Genomic DNA, 14,399 nt, shown 5'->3' with positions numbered 1-14,399 from the left:
GCACCTTCCTTATGAGGAAAGGCTACAGCGTTTGGGCCTCTTCAGCCTAGAAAAGAGACGCCTGAGGGGGGACATGATTGAGACATACAAAATTATGCAGGGGATGGACAGCGTGGATAGGGAGAGGCTCTTTACACTCTCACATAATACCAGAAGCAGGGGACATCCACTAAAATTGAGTGTTGGGCGGGTTAGGACAGACAAAAGAAAATATTTCTTTACTCAGCGTGTGGTTGGTCTGTGGAACTCCTTGCCACAGGATGTGGTGCTGGCGTCTAGCCTAGACGCCTTTAAAAGGGGATTGGACAAGTTTCTGGAGGAAAAATCCATTATGGGGTACAAGCCATGATGTGTATGCGCAACCTCCTGATTTTAGAAATGGGTTAAGTCAGAATGCCAGATGTAGGGGAGGGCACCAGGATGAGGTCTCTTGTTATCTGGTGTGCTCCCTGGGGCATTTGGTGGGCCGCTGTGAGATACAGGAAGCTGGACTAGATGGGCCTATGGCCTGATCCAGTGGGGCTCTTCTTATGTTCTTATGAGAGTGTAAAGAGCATATCCACTCTGTCCATCCCCTGCATAATTTTGTATGTCTCAGTCATGTCCCCCCTCAGGCGTCTTTTCTAGGCTGAAGAGGCCCAAACGCTGTAGCCTTTCCTCATAAGGAAGGTGCCCCAGCCCCGTAATCATCTTAGTCGCTCTCTTTTGCACCTTTTCCATTTCCACTATGTCTTTTTTGAGATGCGGCGACCAGAACTGGACACAATACTCCAGCTGTGGCCTTACCATAGATTTGTACAACGGCATTATAATTAACAAGTTGTGAGTTCCTGCACCTTTTTTTTTTTTTAACATAAAAAGCACTGGGTATAACTCATTATTAAAAGGATACTGAGGAGGATGGCTTGGCCCTCCAAATGGAGAGGGTGATTCTATAGCATTCCCAAACAATTAATACCGATTCTTCCCACTAAAGATCTACTCTAACCCTATCCAACTTATCTATTACCTTGCACTGCTCAACTGCATCCAGGCTTCTAAACCAGTGGTTCTCACACATTTAGCACCGGGACCCACCAGGACAGAATGAGAATCTGTCAGGACCTACCGGAAGTGATGTCATGACTGGAAGTGACATCATAAAGCAGGAAAATTTTTAACTATCCTAGGCTGCAATCCTACCCACACTTACCCAGGAGTAATTTTCCTTTACTATCATTGTTAAATGAATATACATAGTAGTTTGTTAAAAGTACAGGTCTGTAACATTTCCCCAAATGCAGTCACATATCATGGTAGCATCAAGTCTAATATATTAAAAATAAAATATTGAAATGAATGGGGACCCACTTAGTGGGTTCCGGCCCAGTTTGAGAAACGCTGTTCTAAACTATTTCATTGCTTCAGATGTTACAAGGCCATCTATATTTAATTGAAGCAGTAACTCCATATCTCTTACATCTTCTTTTTGGACATTGCTCCCCTAATTTCTGTCCCGTAAAATGTCCAAATGTTTGTTGTTGTTACTAACCATTGTCAAATTCTTACACTGGTTCTTATTAAAAGAGAGAGCCAAAGAGGTTGTATTAATCAAAGCAGTATTAGATGTTTTAGGCAGTATTCTCTCCAACATATTGGAGGATTCCCCCAGAGAGCTGAAGCAGAGTTGGGCCCTGTTCCACCTCCATAAGGACAGTTTGCTCTGGAATTAGGTGGGATGCCGGGGCATTTTTGTTTCACTGACTGATGGTAACTTTCTGCTTCTCCATTGCCCTTTCCTCTTGCAGGCAATGTGTCATGACCCAAGCACAGCACCCACTGGTGTGTCATCCAGAATGGAAAATAAACTCCTCCACCTATATCAGGACTTTTCAACTGCATGCATGGCCCTATCAAATTCCACAATTTCAATTTCAAATCCTATTCTTATTACACCCCACTGAGTCTATCAAAACTGCTCCTTGTTTTGTGAGACTTTAAATCATCCAGCTTAGCAGTCTCTGGCAGTATGTTGATGTCTATCAAGGTATTTATACATTCCTGCATCTGTATACAGAAACTTCTGTATCTCAGAGAAAATCCCTTCAGGGTTAAATTTAGTCACCAAAGGTGCTAGCATATGGCCAGGTTCAGCCAACTTTGGAGCTTGCTCACTAGATGGTGGCAGAGTCCATTCTTGTCTCCTAGGAATCAGCAAATCAGAGAAAACTCTTTACGGATATGGAAACTACCCAAAAAACCTCAAATTCTTGACAGTGCCATTAGGATAACAGGGCTATCAAACTTCAGATGCAGTCTCAAAGATTTAAAGCAACCTAATGTCAATCTGCCCAAAATCCATTCACAAAAGTTTGCTTAGGGATTCATGTATTTTTTTGTTTGGAGGACCAATGCTCCTGATTCAGGTAATTATTCCCAGTATCCAGGCTTATCTGATCTGGCTGAAAACAACACCTGACCAAGCTAAAAAGCCAGCTGAGCTTTTCCACGTTTTCAATATCACAGGGGGGCCATTTATCTGTGAAAACAGTCAATTCCCAACTTCTGGAAATTGAAAAGGTGCAGAAGAGAGCAACCAAAATGATTACTGGGCTGGGACACTTCCCTTATGAGGAAAGGCTACCGCAGGGCTTTTCAAAGTGGGGCATCATGACGCCCCAGTCTGTGGGCCCTGGCCTCTGCCCCCTTAAGGGGTGCGGGCAGCCTGGAGGCAGGGAGGAGGCAGCGGCTCGATCCCAAGCGGCTCTATCCTGCAGCCTCCCCAGGGTGCGGGGAGCCTGGAGCAAACCCTTTGCAGGGCTCCCCTCAGCAGTGAAAGTGAAAGCAGAGCGATAGCAATCCACTTCCGCTTTAGCGGAGGCGGGGCGCGATCACTCTGCTTTCACTTTCACTGCTGAGGGGAGCCCTGCCAAAGGTTCGCACCAGGCTCCCTGCACCCTGGGGAGGCTGCAGCAGGCTTGGGTAAGTGCACCCAAGCCCCTGCAGCCCCCTGAGCTGGGGATTGCTCCACTGCCTCCCCCTGCCCCTGCAAGCACTTACAGTGGCTCAGACTCTCCATGAGTTTGAAAACCACTGGGCTACCGCGTTTGCAGTTCTTCAGTCTAGAAGAGAGGTACCCGAGGGGGGACATGATTGAGACATGCAGGGAATGGAGAGAGAGAGAGAGAGACTCTTTACACTCTCACATAATGCCAGAACCAGGGAACATCCACTAAAATTGAGTGTTGGGAGGACAAAAGAAAATATTTCTTTACCCAGCGTGTAATTAGTCTGTGGAACTCCTTGCCACAGGAAGTAGTGATGGCATCCTGCCTAGATGCCTTTAAGAGGGTATTGAACAAATTTCTGGAGGAAAAGTTCATCACTGGTTACAAGTCCTAGTGTACAAGCTCCTGGTTTTAGAGGTAGGCTGCTTCTGATTGCCAAATGCAGGGAAGGGCACCAGGACACAGATTGTGTCTGTCTTGTGTGCTCCTTGAGGCACTTGGTGGGCCACAGTGGGATACAGGAAACTGGACTAGATGGGCCTTTGGCCTGATGCAGAAGGGCTCTTCTTACATTCTTAACTTTTATCTACTTATATTAAGCGCTATTCTTTTGGAAAATGGCCAACACTGTTCTCCCAGTTAGCAATGTTCTCCCACCACATCCAACAATTGCTTAATAAATACAGTCCTTCTACCCTTTCCTTTCTGCCCACAAAGATTATGAAACTTGAGCAGCTTTATGTTGGAGAGTCACACTGTTTGGAGCTGAAGGTGAAACAGCAGGAGGAACAGCAGATGAAGTACTTGCAGCAGCACAGCTGGTATCTTCATTCACCAAGGACACTGGTTCTATCACTGTGAATCTGTTTGGGCAGGACAATATTACAATTTCATTAAGTGCCTCATTAATTACCTCATTAGATGACCATTCTGGTAAATCTGCTAAACTGATTTGTTTTGACTTAGCCATTGGACTTTGCCCAGAAGGAGCCCTCTGTCATTTCTTTCTTCTTCCTATAACACAATCCGATCCAATTCTTTGGAATAACTCATCAATCTAAGTTGAGAGTTCAGAAAGTTGTGGGACAGTTCCTTATCCCATCTGGGTAAGTATTAGCAAAGATTGTTCTTGTACCTTCTAGGAACTCCTGAGGCAAAAGAACAGGAGAGGACGCAAAAAGGAGTGTTAGCTGGCAGTCTCCACATCTGGAATTAAATGGTGGCAATGTTGGCTGTATTTATTACACAATACAAATTGTATCTGTACTTTTAGTGATCTCAAAGTTCATACTGAAGCAAACCATCCTTACCTGTTAAAATCCTCCATGGCCCTGCTTGATCTTTCTGCTCTTATATTCTGACTCACCCCTGCCTATGACTTTTCATCTCAATGGCTGCTTCCCTCAGCCATTCAAAGATCTCCTGCTCTCCTCTGCTGCCCCTTATGCCTGGAACTGCCTCTCAGACCACTGCCTGATGCCATTTTCTTCAAAATCCTCCCCAAACCCACCTTTTCTGTCAAGTCTGTGGCCCAAGTTGGTAGTCATACTCTGTTGTAACTAAGCCCAACTACCTGTAATTGAAATAAAATGCAAGCACAACATCTTGTAGCACCTTAAAGACCATTCAGTTTATTTCATGCTCTTGTGGACACCACTCCACTTAATCAGTGTTTGCAGTCGTAGGCTCACATGGGTTCCCTTCTGGAGGTTGAAGATAAATGCATATTCTTCTCCATTGTTCACTTCTGTCTCCCCCTTGCCTACCAGTGCTCACCAGTCTGGGGTGGGGACCTATTCTTCCATTTTTTATAAAGTGTCATGTACATGGAGGATGCTATATTAATAAATCCTATTCCAAATCTTTCCTGCCATTTCTGCAATGTCACAATATACACGAACCCTGAACAATTTGAAAACTGAAAAATGAAGCCTCTTCCAGACCTCAGAAAAACAGACACCATGAAATTGTAAACCATTTTTTATTTATAGAAAATGGAATGCCTTGTAAAACAAATGCATCAAGGGTGAGAGTGGGAGGTGGGGGCAGTACATACCAGAACACATTACAAAAAAAAACTGAACAGTTTCACATACTGAAGCTATGAATTAAAACAATGAAGCTTAACTTAAGTCACAGTCAGTGGTACACTGATTAGTAGTGTATTATCAGCTTTCTTGAGATCGCACAATTTAAAAAATCCGTTAAAACATTCAATAGCGACGACTGAACCGGGGGTCATTAGGGCGGTTTCCTCGATCTTGTCCCGAGAAGCCTTCACCTTGTCCCTCTCCATGTGACACCTGGCCTTGTGTGCTACTTTGCATGAATCCTCCCCGCCTAAAAAGAGATCACAAGTGTCAGATTTCATGTTTAAATGTGCCTCAAACCTTAATTTGTCAGGCGACTTAAGTTGCCAGGCGAGGATGCAAAGGGGGCACCCAAGATCAAGCTCCACTTCCTTCTTCCTTGTAAATTTTGTGCTTTAATAGGTTTCAGCCTTTTGTGCTTTAAGGTTTCAACTATGTCTGTGGTTGGCTGAACTCAGCCAGCACCTTGCGCCAGTCCTCCCAGACCCTTTGATACCCATTATAGTGATACCCATTAGACTTCCAAAAATGGAATCTCTGCCTTTGTCCCCATGTCAGACTGTAGTCTACTGATTTTGGATCTGGCATGGGGCAGATCATGGGAAAGGTGGGAAGCACAAGACCCAGGGCTTCCCTCCTGATTTCCACTGCACTGTCATCTAGTTCTGGTTAACATAGGGAACAGAAGAAAGACCAGCCACACCAGCCAAGGAAGCCTTCCTGCATCAATTAGACCAGAGCAGTTCAGATGATACTGACTACAAGTAAAGGCTTTGAGACCAGGCTCACTCCCTGATCTAGACAATCAAGAGCCAAATTCTGAGCATGTCTACTCAGAAGTCCCATTACAGTCAATGGACTTACTCCCAGGTAAATGTGAACAGGTTTGGGTCCCAAGCCTACAATCCTATATAGAATCAGTTGGAACTAAGTTCCAATTCAGTGAAGCTTATGTCTGAGTAGAAATGTATAGGTTTGCACTGTAAAGGCTCTGCTCTTCCTGCCTCTTGCTAGATACATACATACCACTTCTGCCTTTGCTTCACTTTGGCTTCTGTCTAACAGGAGCCAGTTCTGAAAATTCAGAATTTTGTTTGTGCTACCATGATTGGAAAGAACCTCACTCATTCCTTGAAACATATATCCACTCCTAATACAGTAAAGATACCCCAGTGTCTTGAGCAGGGACAGGGTGAGAGAAGAGGAGGGTCAAAGTGCACACAGGCAGGTAACAAATTATTCAGCAATTCACCTGTGATAAAGCTACTGCACCTGGCTTTTCCCACTCTGCTCATAAGACAGTAAAAAGATCTGAGGTGTATGGAAAGGAAATAGAGCATGCAGCCAGGCAACTGACCACCCCAAATGCCAGATGTTGAAGGACTGAGATAAGATGAAAGAAAATGGAAGCAACCGAAACCACCCAATGAGAACTGGACTTGGATGTGAGTGGGGAGGATGTACTATCCCAGAGCAATCCTATGTATCAGAAGAAGGCAAAAACAGATTCAGTGTAATTGCAGTTTATTATTTTACATAAGCTAACTTAGGGATCCTTCTGCATCAAAAGACAAGATAAAAATCAAATAAAATAGACTGCTAAGCAAGCAGTGGGGCTAAGCAAGCTTCCAAGTTACAGTTCTTTCCTAAATATGTTTACACGCACCGGTTAATATTAACTGGGTGACAGTTTTTGAAATGGCAGTGTTGTAACCACCAACCAACAGAAGCCCCCTGCAATTTGCCAAACTAAAATAAGGTTTCCGTACTGTTTCACCTTTATAAGCTTATCTTACACTGGGACATTTAAGGTCCCAAATTTGAGACTGAAAGGCAGGATACACATTTAGTAAAACAAATGAATAAACTGTGCAGTTTAAATAGGAACTATGGTCACTGTCGATTGTTGGTCAACTAGTGAAAATCAGACTGTGTAATCCTTCCTCTAGTTAGAATGAAAGGGAAACAGAAGTTCAACACAATACAGCAAAAAAAAATAAAAAAAATAAAAATTCAGCTATGAAATAACAGCCAAGGCAGTTCTTTCCATAACTATCTCCAGGTCCTCACACAAAGCCTGTAAGGTAGTAATGGAGCAATACAAAGGAGAAGTAATATTAGGGTAGAGCTGGAATTAAGACTGGGAAAGCATGCTGAGCTAGAGAAAAGGCTAGTGTAATTCTGAACGTAGAAACCAAGGATAAAGCTTCTTACCCAGACATTCTGCCTCGCATTATGTGGCCACGCCTCCCTCTGCCACCACCTAGAACAAAGATAGGAATTCCAAGGTTACAGCCATACCATAAATTGGAATTGCTAATCATTTCTTGCATTTTGCCCTGAAAGATACAGATTGATTGGGCATATCAATAGTTCTGTGTCAGAGATCTCTAGCTCCTTTACAAGCAGATACATGTAGTTAAATAATTAGTTCAAATCAAATGTGGCATTCAGCCCATAGCTGCAGCCACTTCCTACCTTAGCTCTGCACTAACTTTCTAATTTCTAGGATCCCCAGTGTTAGTTTCACTAACACCTGGCACCTTTTTCTAGTCATCAGCTTGCCCCACACTACATATTCCTAGGGGCTGTGTGAGGTTTATTCAGCCAGCTTTCCTTCCCTCTAAGAAGCTGAACTGAAAATTCCAGTAGCTTTCTTCCCTAACTAGACGAATGCTTGGCTGATCAGCTCGTATAAAACATGCACAGTACAATCAGTACCAGGAGTTTCACCACCAAAAGCACCATACAGTATTCTAGAAAGTTCTCAGGTTCTTTAGGTAGGAGCCATGAGAGTTACATAGTTCTAAAACTGGCTTAAGTCTATATAGTGTACTGTAGACCATTAGTTTGCAAACTGGTGAGTTGTGACCCACCAGCAAGTGAAGCACTGGTCTCTGCCCCTTTAAAGGACAGGGAGGAGAGGAAGGCAGCAAGGTAGCAATGTGATCCTCAGGATTGTGCTGCTGCTGGGGATGGGAGGGGGATTTTCTACATACCTGCAACCAGCACTGCAGTCCTAGGGAGTCTGAGGAGCCCTCTGCAGGGCACCCCATGCCTGCAAAAGCCTAAAAAAGAAAAAAGGCACTTCCAGTTTCATTAAGAAAACCAGAAGTGCTTTTTTCTTTTTTAAAGACTTTTGAAGGCACGGAGAGGCCTGCAGAGGGCTCCCCGGACCCCCCAGGACTGCAGTGGTGACTGCAGGTAAGTAGAATCCGCCCCATCCCCCACAGTAGCTCGATCCTGGTTATTGCGTTGTTGCCTTCCTCCCTTCCCCACATACACTTACAGTGCTCCCAAATCCCTTGTATGAGTTTGGGAAGCAATGGTGTACACACCTATATAGTAAATCAACTGCAGATCAGCAGTCTAAAACGTTGTTTTAGGTAAGCAGAAAACTAAAAACTAGCTGCCAGCTTTGTGTTGGCAACTGTTGTGTACAAGCCAATAAAGTCACTGAGGACCCGATTCTGAGCTCTGCATGCCAGCTAACCACTAGTGTGCACTGTCACAAAACATGCCGTAAGGCACATTTGCAAGCCCTTACTGCAGACCCAGTGCTGGAGCTAGCCCAGCGTGAGCCCACAGTTTCAGCTCCAGTGCTGGGTCTGCATTCTGCCACCCAGTGGTCACCCAGAATGCCAGGCAGTGGAGAGGTCAGTGGGGACATGGAGGCAGGCCCTCCAGGGTGGGGGGACTGTGGGCAGAGGGCAGGGAGAAGGCATGGCAGGGGGAGCAGGGCGGGACCGGCAGAGCTTGGTTCCACTGGTTCCTGAGCTCTGTGCCGGGCTGCACAGCCTGACATGGAACTCTTTGATTCTGTGCCAGCTCCAGAGCTGCTGCAGAATCAAGTAGCTCCATTGTGGGGCTACTTCCCTTACTTGGGGAAAGGGGAGGAAAGTCTCCTCCAGAGGAGGCGGCAGCAGCTGCTCAGGGCACACAGGATACTGTGACAGCCGTATTTGGCGCTGCGGCAGCCCTTTGCTCCGGGCAACTCAGGATTAGGCTTGAGTGAGCTGCTGCAACAACCATTTAATGATCAAAACGTTCAAACTGCTCAGTCAGTGAGTTTTGGCAAAGGAATAGTGATATGCTGTACAGTTTGATAATTCAGTCTAGAGTGGAACAAGCAATGAGTGAAAAGGTAAGAGTGCTTTGAAAGCAGAAATATTGTGGGTTAGCAAACTAATGGCTCACAAAGGTGAAAAGGCAGCAACTTGGATTTTGCAGACCAAGTTGCCAGACAATGGACTAGATCAGGGAAAGGTTTGTGTAAGTGGAACAGCATTTCTGCTCACGCAAGGACTGCAACACGTGCATTTCCACTGACCTCCTCTGTCAACAGACTTTTATTCCATAATCACACACTTATCCCCAAGGGTCCTCTGATCCTTGGGATCAACTTTCAACTTTCAAAGGGCACTAAGTCTGGAGGAAGCAGGAGTGAGGAGGTGGTGAAAATAGTGTTCTTTTTTGTAATATTCTGAATCTAACTCGATGACTGTCCAAATCAACTCAAACTTTCAGGGAAACTGTTGAGCATCAACAACCTGACAAATACTTTCACTGCTGCTCCTACAATTCTGGCATTATATCATTCTCCAATTTTGCCCTCAACACTCTTAAAGACTGTAAGTCCGTCTCTTTTGCACAATGCCTTGTTTATGTAGGTACTCTCAAGACAAAATTGTTGATTAGAAAAAAGTTACCTTGCCATCGGTCATGATCCCGCCTCATCGTTCCTCCATCTGCATTGCCCTGCCAGGAACGATCTTGGTGGGCTTCAAATTTCCTGCTATGATCCCCCCAGTCTCGTCCATCTCTGAGAAGAAATAAAAATTTATGTTGAGAGAGAGAGAAAGATAGTTCTTATCCAACCAAAGACAGAGAAAGTCTAAATACCTCCAACATACATATTAATGACAGAGTAACTTAACTTTGATAGCTTATAAGGTTTGTATATACAGGGCTATTCTGGAATTAAGTACTGCTTGGCTGTTAATAAAGCAAGACTTAAGGAAAACAGTTTAATACAGCTCAGAAGTTAAATGCCATGGCCACACTACATCTCCATCTGAATTGAAGCAATTGTCATGTGGGACAAACTTCCCCTCAGTCATCTGGTATCTCATTTGCAGGTCTGTGTGTGCATATTGTCATGCAGAACATGACAATGTTCCTCTCCTGCCTCCCAGGTGATGGTCTTTCTTTAAAGTCCCAGAACACAGTGGCCAAACAGACAAGCAAACAGTCAAAGTTTGTTTGGTGAATGTGCTGTTTGAGCAGTAGCAGCTCAAACAAACTTTCTCCAACAAGAAGCTAATGGGACCTTAAGGGACAACAATCACCTGGGAGGCAGGAGAGAGATTAGGAAAAAAAGTAGAGGAATTCTGCTTCTTCTGCATGACAATGCATGCGCGCACCCGTAGAGACCTGCAGAACTGGTTATGAACTGGCTGAGCCTGGTGGATAAAGAAACTTGTCCCAGGACATGACAAGTGCTTCAATTCAGATGGAGAGTGCATGGAGATGTAGTGTGGCCATGGTATTTAACTTCTGAGCTGTATTAAATTGTTTTCCTTAAGTCCTGGTTTTTTAACAGCCAAGCAGTACTTAGTTTCAGAATACCCCTCATAAAACATTACAATGTTTTATAAGCATGTTATACAAAAAAAATTCCTTAGTAGTTACCTACAGTACCTCCAGGTACTCTAGAATGTCGCCTGTTCTGGGTGCCACAACAACAACAGCAACAAAAAACCTTTAGACTCACCGAGACTGTGGGGGTATCCCCCGTCCTTCACTCATGCGCCTGTCAGACCCATAGCTGCTCCAACTGTCCCGTGAATGGCGATCTGGCCCCCCATGGCGTTCATCTGCATAGTGCTGAAAAAGCAGAGAAGATGCAAAAATGCTATCTAAGCTACATATGCATAGTTCAGAAATGAACTGGAATACCAAAGAATGCACCCTTGTTTTTCTCTTTGGAGGAAAAAAAACAGAGAGGGAGTGGACAAAGAAAGCCCACTTTGGCTAGGTCTTCACCAGAACTGGAGTTCAGTTCACAGGGAGAGGTAAGGAAGGGCAGAGGGAAGCAGGATTGTGCCAACACCTCAACAGGTGTATTTGCTGCAGGCATTGCTGCTGTTCAGTTGACTATAGGCAGGGTTTAATGTGCATAATGTGCTGAAATATTTTAAGGGGAAGATAATTTGTAAAACAAATGGTATGGAAAGAGATTGGTGTAATGTTTATTTGTACGGTTTGTTTGCATTTTAACCTTAAAATTTGTGTGACCTTTATTTTATTTTAAATTCATTATTTTTCTTCACATCTTATTTTACATTAATGACTCTGTTGGAACATGAGTTTATGCCAATAAAGGTCTCTAAATCTAAATCTGTAAAACAAATGTTTTGCTAGAAATTATCTGCTTGTTTGAGAATGGGCTCTGACCAACCATAAAGCAGAATGGAAGGCTCTGGGGCCTGATTAGGCCCTCTGGTATCTGACAACTGCCTGCAGCACTCCTATCACATGCCACACAATTCAATCATATTCAGGACTGAGAAACTACAACTGAAGGCTGATGTATTTACTCCCAAGTTCAACCACTGTCACTCCCATGTGCTTGATGCAAGCTTGCAGTTCAAGTCTTCCACACACTGAGGAAGTAAGGCAAGAATCAGAAAATGTGACTTGACATTTGTAGGATGATCCACTTCCTCCCTGTCATGAATATGTACAGTTTAGGCCTAGTAGCATTGCAAAGCCTGAACCAAGCTAAAACAGTAACACAGAAGTGGCTTGCATTTCCTAGCTGCTAAGAATTTACAACTCAATGGAAGGTGATTATGTAGCACCTAGGCAGCCAGAAAGATGCCCATTAAGGATGGAATGCAGCTGTAGATCTCCAGGGGGGAGGGAAGAGCTGAGAGGGCGAGCTTCCAGCCCCACTTCTGGAGGACAGGGTCTTTGTTCCTTGTCTCTTGGTGCGATAGGTGGTGGGTGCACAGCCTGCCCCACCAGGACCATGTGGCCTTAGGTAACTGACCTGAGGATCTACAAAAGAAGCTGACCCACGTGAGAGTCAGAGAATAATAGAGTTAGCCAGTTAGCTTTGTTGTTTTATGCTGATATGTTTCCTAGAAGTTTTTATGCCTCTAGCATTTGCTGCCTTTTGTAACTTTTTGTATTGGCAACCTTCAGTCTCGAAAGACTGTGGTATCGCGCTCTGAAAGGTGGTTCTGGAACAGCGTCTAGTGTGGCTGAAAAGGCCAATCCGGGAGTGACAATCCCTTCCACACCGGGAGCAAGTGCAGTCTGTCCCTGGTCTGTCTCCCTGGCTATGGGCCTTCCTTCTTTGCCTCTTAGCCTCAGACTGTTGGCAAAGTGTCTCTTCAAACTGGGTAAGGCCATGCTGCACAGCCTGCCTCCAAGCGGGCCGCTCAGAGGCCAGGGTTTCCCACTTGTTGAGGTCCATTCCTAAGGCCTTCAGATCCCTCTTGCAGATGTCCTTGTATCGCAGCTGTGGTCTACCTGTAGGGCGCTTTCCTTGCACGAGTTCTCCATAGAGGAGATCCTTTGGGATCCGCCAATCATCCATTCTCATGACATGACCGAGCCAACGCAGGCGTCTCTGTTTCAGCAGTGCATACATGCTAGGGATTCCAGCACGTTCCAGGACTGTGTTGTTAGGAACTTTGTCCTGCCAGGTGATGCTGAGAATGCGTCGGAGGCAGCGCATGTGGAAAGCGTTCAGTTTCCTCTCCTGTTGTGAGCGGAGAGTCCATAACTCGCTGCAGTACAGAAGTGTACTCAGTACAGAAGTGTAACTTTTTGTAACCCTACGTATTTAATAAAGTAAAAATCCTTTTACCATGTTGGTTCATTGTCTGTTGGGGACAAAGGTTCAGAATCCTGCCTAGCCATTCAGCAAGCTACCAAAAATCCTCATTGTGGACTAGTAACTTGAGGACTGAGACTTTAAGTGAAGAAAGTGCTCAGTGCCTACAAAGGATATAGTTAAGCCTAGAGGGTCTCAGTTCCCTGGACTGAGACACTGGCTCTTACAGCGGGGTGGCAGTACTACCAAACAGGGATCTTTGAGGGCTCAAGGGTTCAGAACCAGCAACTCTGAGCACCCCAAAACCCTGGGAGTGTGAGACCAAGGGGAGTGTGAGACCACTCCCCTACCCTGATTCTTTCCCCCTACCTGGAATATGATCCAGAGAATGAAATGTGCACACACATGCCAGAGACAAGGAGAGGGACACCAAGAAACGGCCATTTGTCAAAATGAGGCAAAATTGATTTGACTGGTGAAAGACCGTGGGAGCAGCTCCAGGGTATCTTCTGTGTGGGAGAATGTGGTACTCCAGTTCATTTGGGTTTAACACACAAATAGGAACATGCTCTGGTGCAAATAACCATGCGAAGGATGGAAGAATAGCCAGACTGAGACCCAAATTACTTCATTTTTGACAGTGCATAATAGAATAGTGAAATATAACCTGCCTTTTAGCCAATTTTTGGTAAACAGAGCTTTCCAGATCATTGAGTTCTGGATATAACAACTTCTATTTTTTTTCTGTTGATACAGAACTTGATTCTCTTTACAACAAAACCTTCTTTTTAGGATGTCTTCTAACAGAAAATACCAGGTTGTAAACAGCATTGTAACCCCTACTGGTTGTTCACAAACATTGCAACTCACCTGTCCATCTCTGTCTCCCATCATTCCTCGTGACCCTTCTCTCCTGGAAAGACAATCAAGTCAGATCTTTCCAATCAGTTTTTCCTTGGTTTATGCCAGGGGTGCCCAAACCCTGGCCCTGGCGCCATTTGCAGCCCTCGGGGACTCCCAATCCAGCACACGGGCAGCCCCCAGTCTCCAATGACCCTCTGGAGACTCGCTGGAGCCTGCGCTGGCCCGATGCAACTGTTCTCAGCAAGAGGCTGACTGCTTGCCCTTTCATGTGGGCTGTGGGATGAGGGCTGCCTCCACTGCTTGCTGTTTCACAACTATGATGCAGCAGTGGCAGCAAAGGAAAGACTGGCCTTGCTTTGTGCAAAGCTTTTATAGGCCTTGAGCTATTGCAAGACCTTCATTTATTCATACAAGTTCCATCTCTAATATATTCATTTATGTAAATTTATTCAAATTTTGAAATGTAAATTCTTTTTTCCCAGCCCCCAACACAGTGTCAGAGAGATGATGTGGCCCTCCTGCCAAAAAGTTTGGACACCCCTGGTTTATGCAAAGAAATTTAAAGGTGAATTTTTGAGGAGTGTTGAAACCTGTTTTTATGAGCTTCTATGG

General features: G+C 44.8%; 1 protein-coding gene across 2 annotated transcripts in view; it reads right to left on the bottom strand.

Moving 5' to 3' along the window:
• Positions 1-4,949: 4,949 nt before the first annotated feature.
• LOC136659467 (scaffold attachment factor B1-like) overlaps positions 4,950-14,399 on the bottom strand; it is a 49,655-nt gene continuing 40,205 nt past the window's right edge. For both annotated transcript variants that reach the window (XM_066636692.1, XM_066636693.1), the window contains exons 17-21: positions 13,794-13,836; positions 10,851-10,963; positions 9,787-9,899; positions 7,292-7,340; positions 4,950-5,327 (exon numbers count right to left, since the gene is read on the bottom strand). In XM_066636692.1, the coding sequence (XP_066492789.1) occupies positions 5,201-5,327; positions 7,292-7,340; positions 9,787-9,899; positions 10,851-10,963; positions 13,794-13,836 (445 nt within the window). In that variant the 3' untranslated portion in view covers positions 4,950-5,200. The remainder of the gene's footprint in view (positions 5,328-7,291; positions 7,341-9,786; positions 9,900-10,850; positions 10,964-13,793; positions 13,837-14,399) is intronic.

This window comes from Tiliqua scincoides, chromosome 8, assembly GCF_035046505.1.
Source record: "Tiliqua scincoides isolate rTilSci1 chromosome 8, rTilSci1.hap2, whole genome shotgun sequence".
In the NCBI taxonomy this organism is placed as follows: Eukaryota; Metazoa; Chordata; class Lepidosauria; order Squamata; family Scincidae; genus Tiliqua; species Tiliqua scincoides.
Note: the sequence above shows the minus strand (reverse complement) of the source record. Positions and strands in the feature narration are given on the sequence as shown.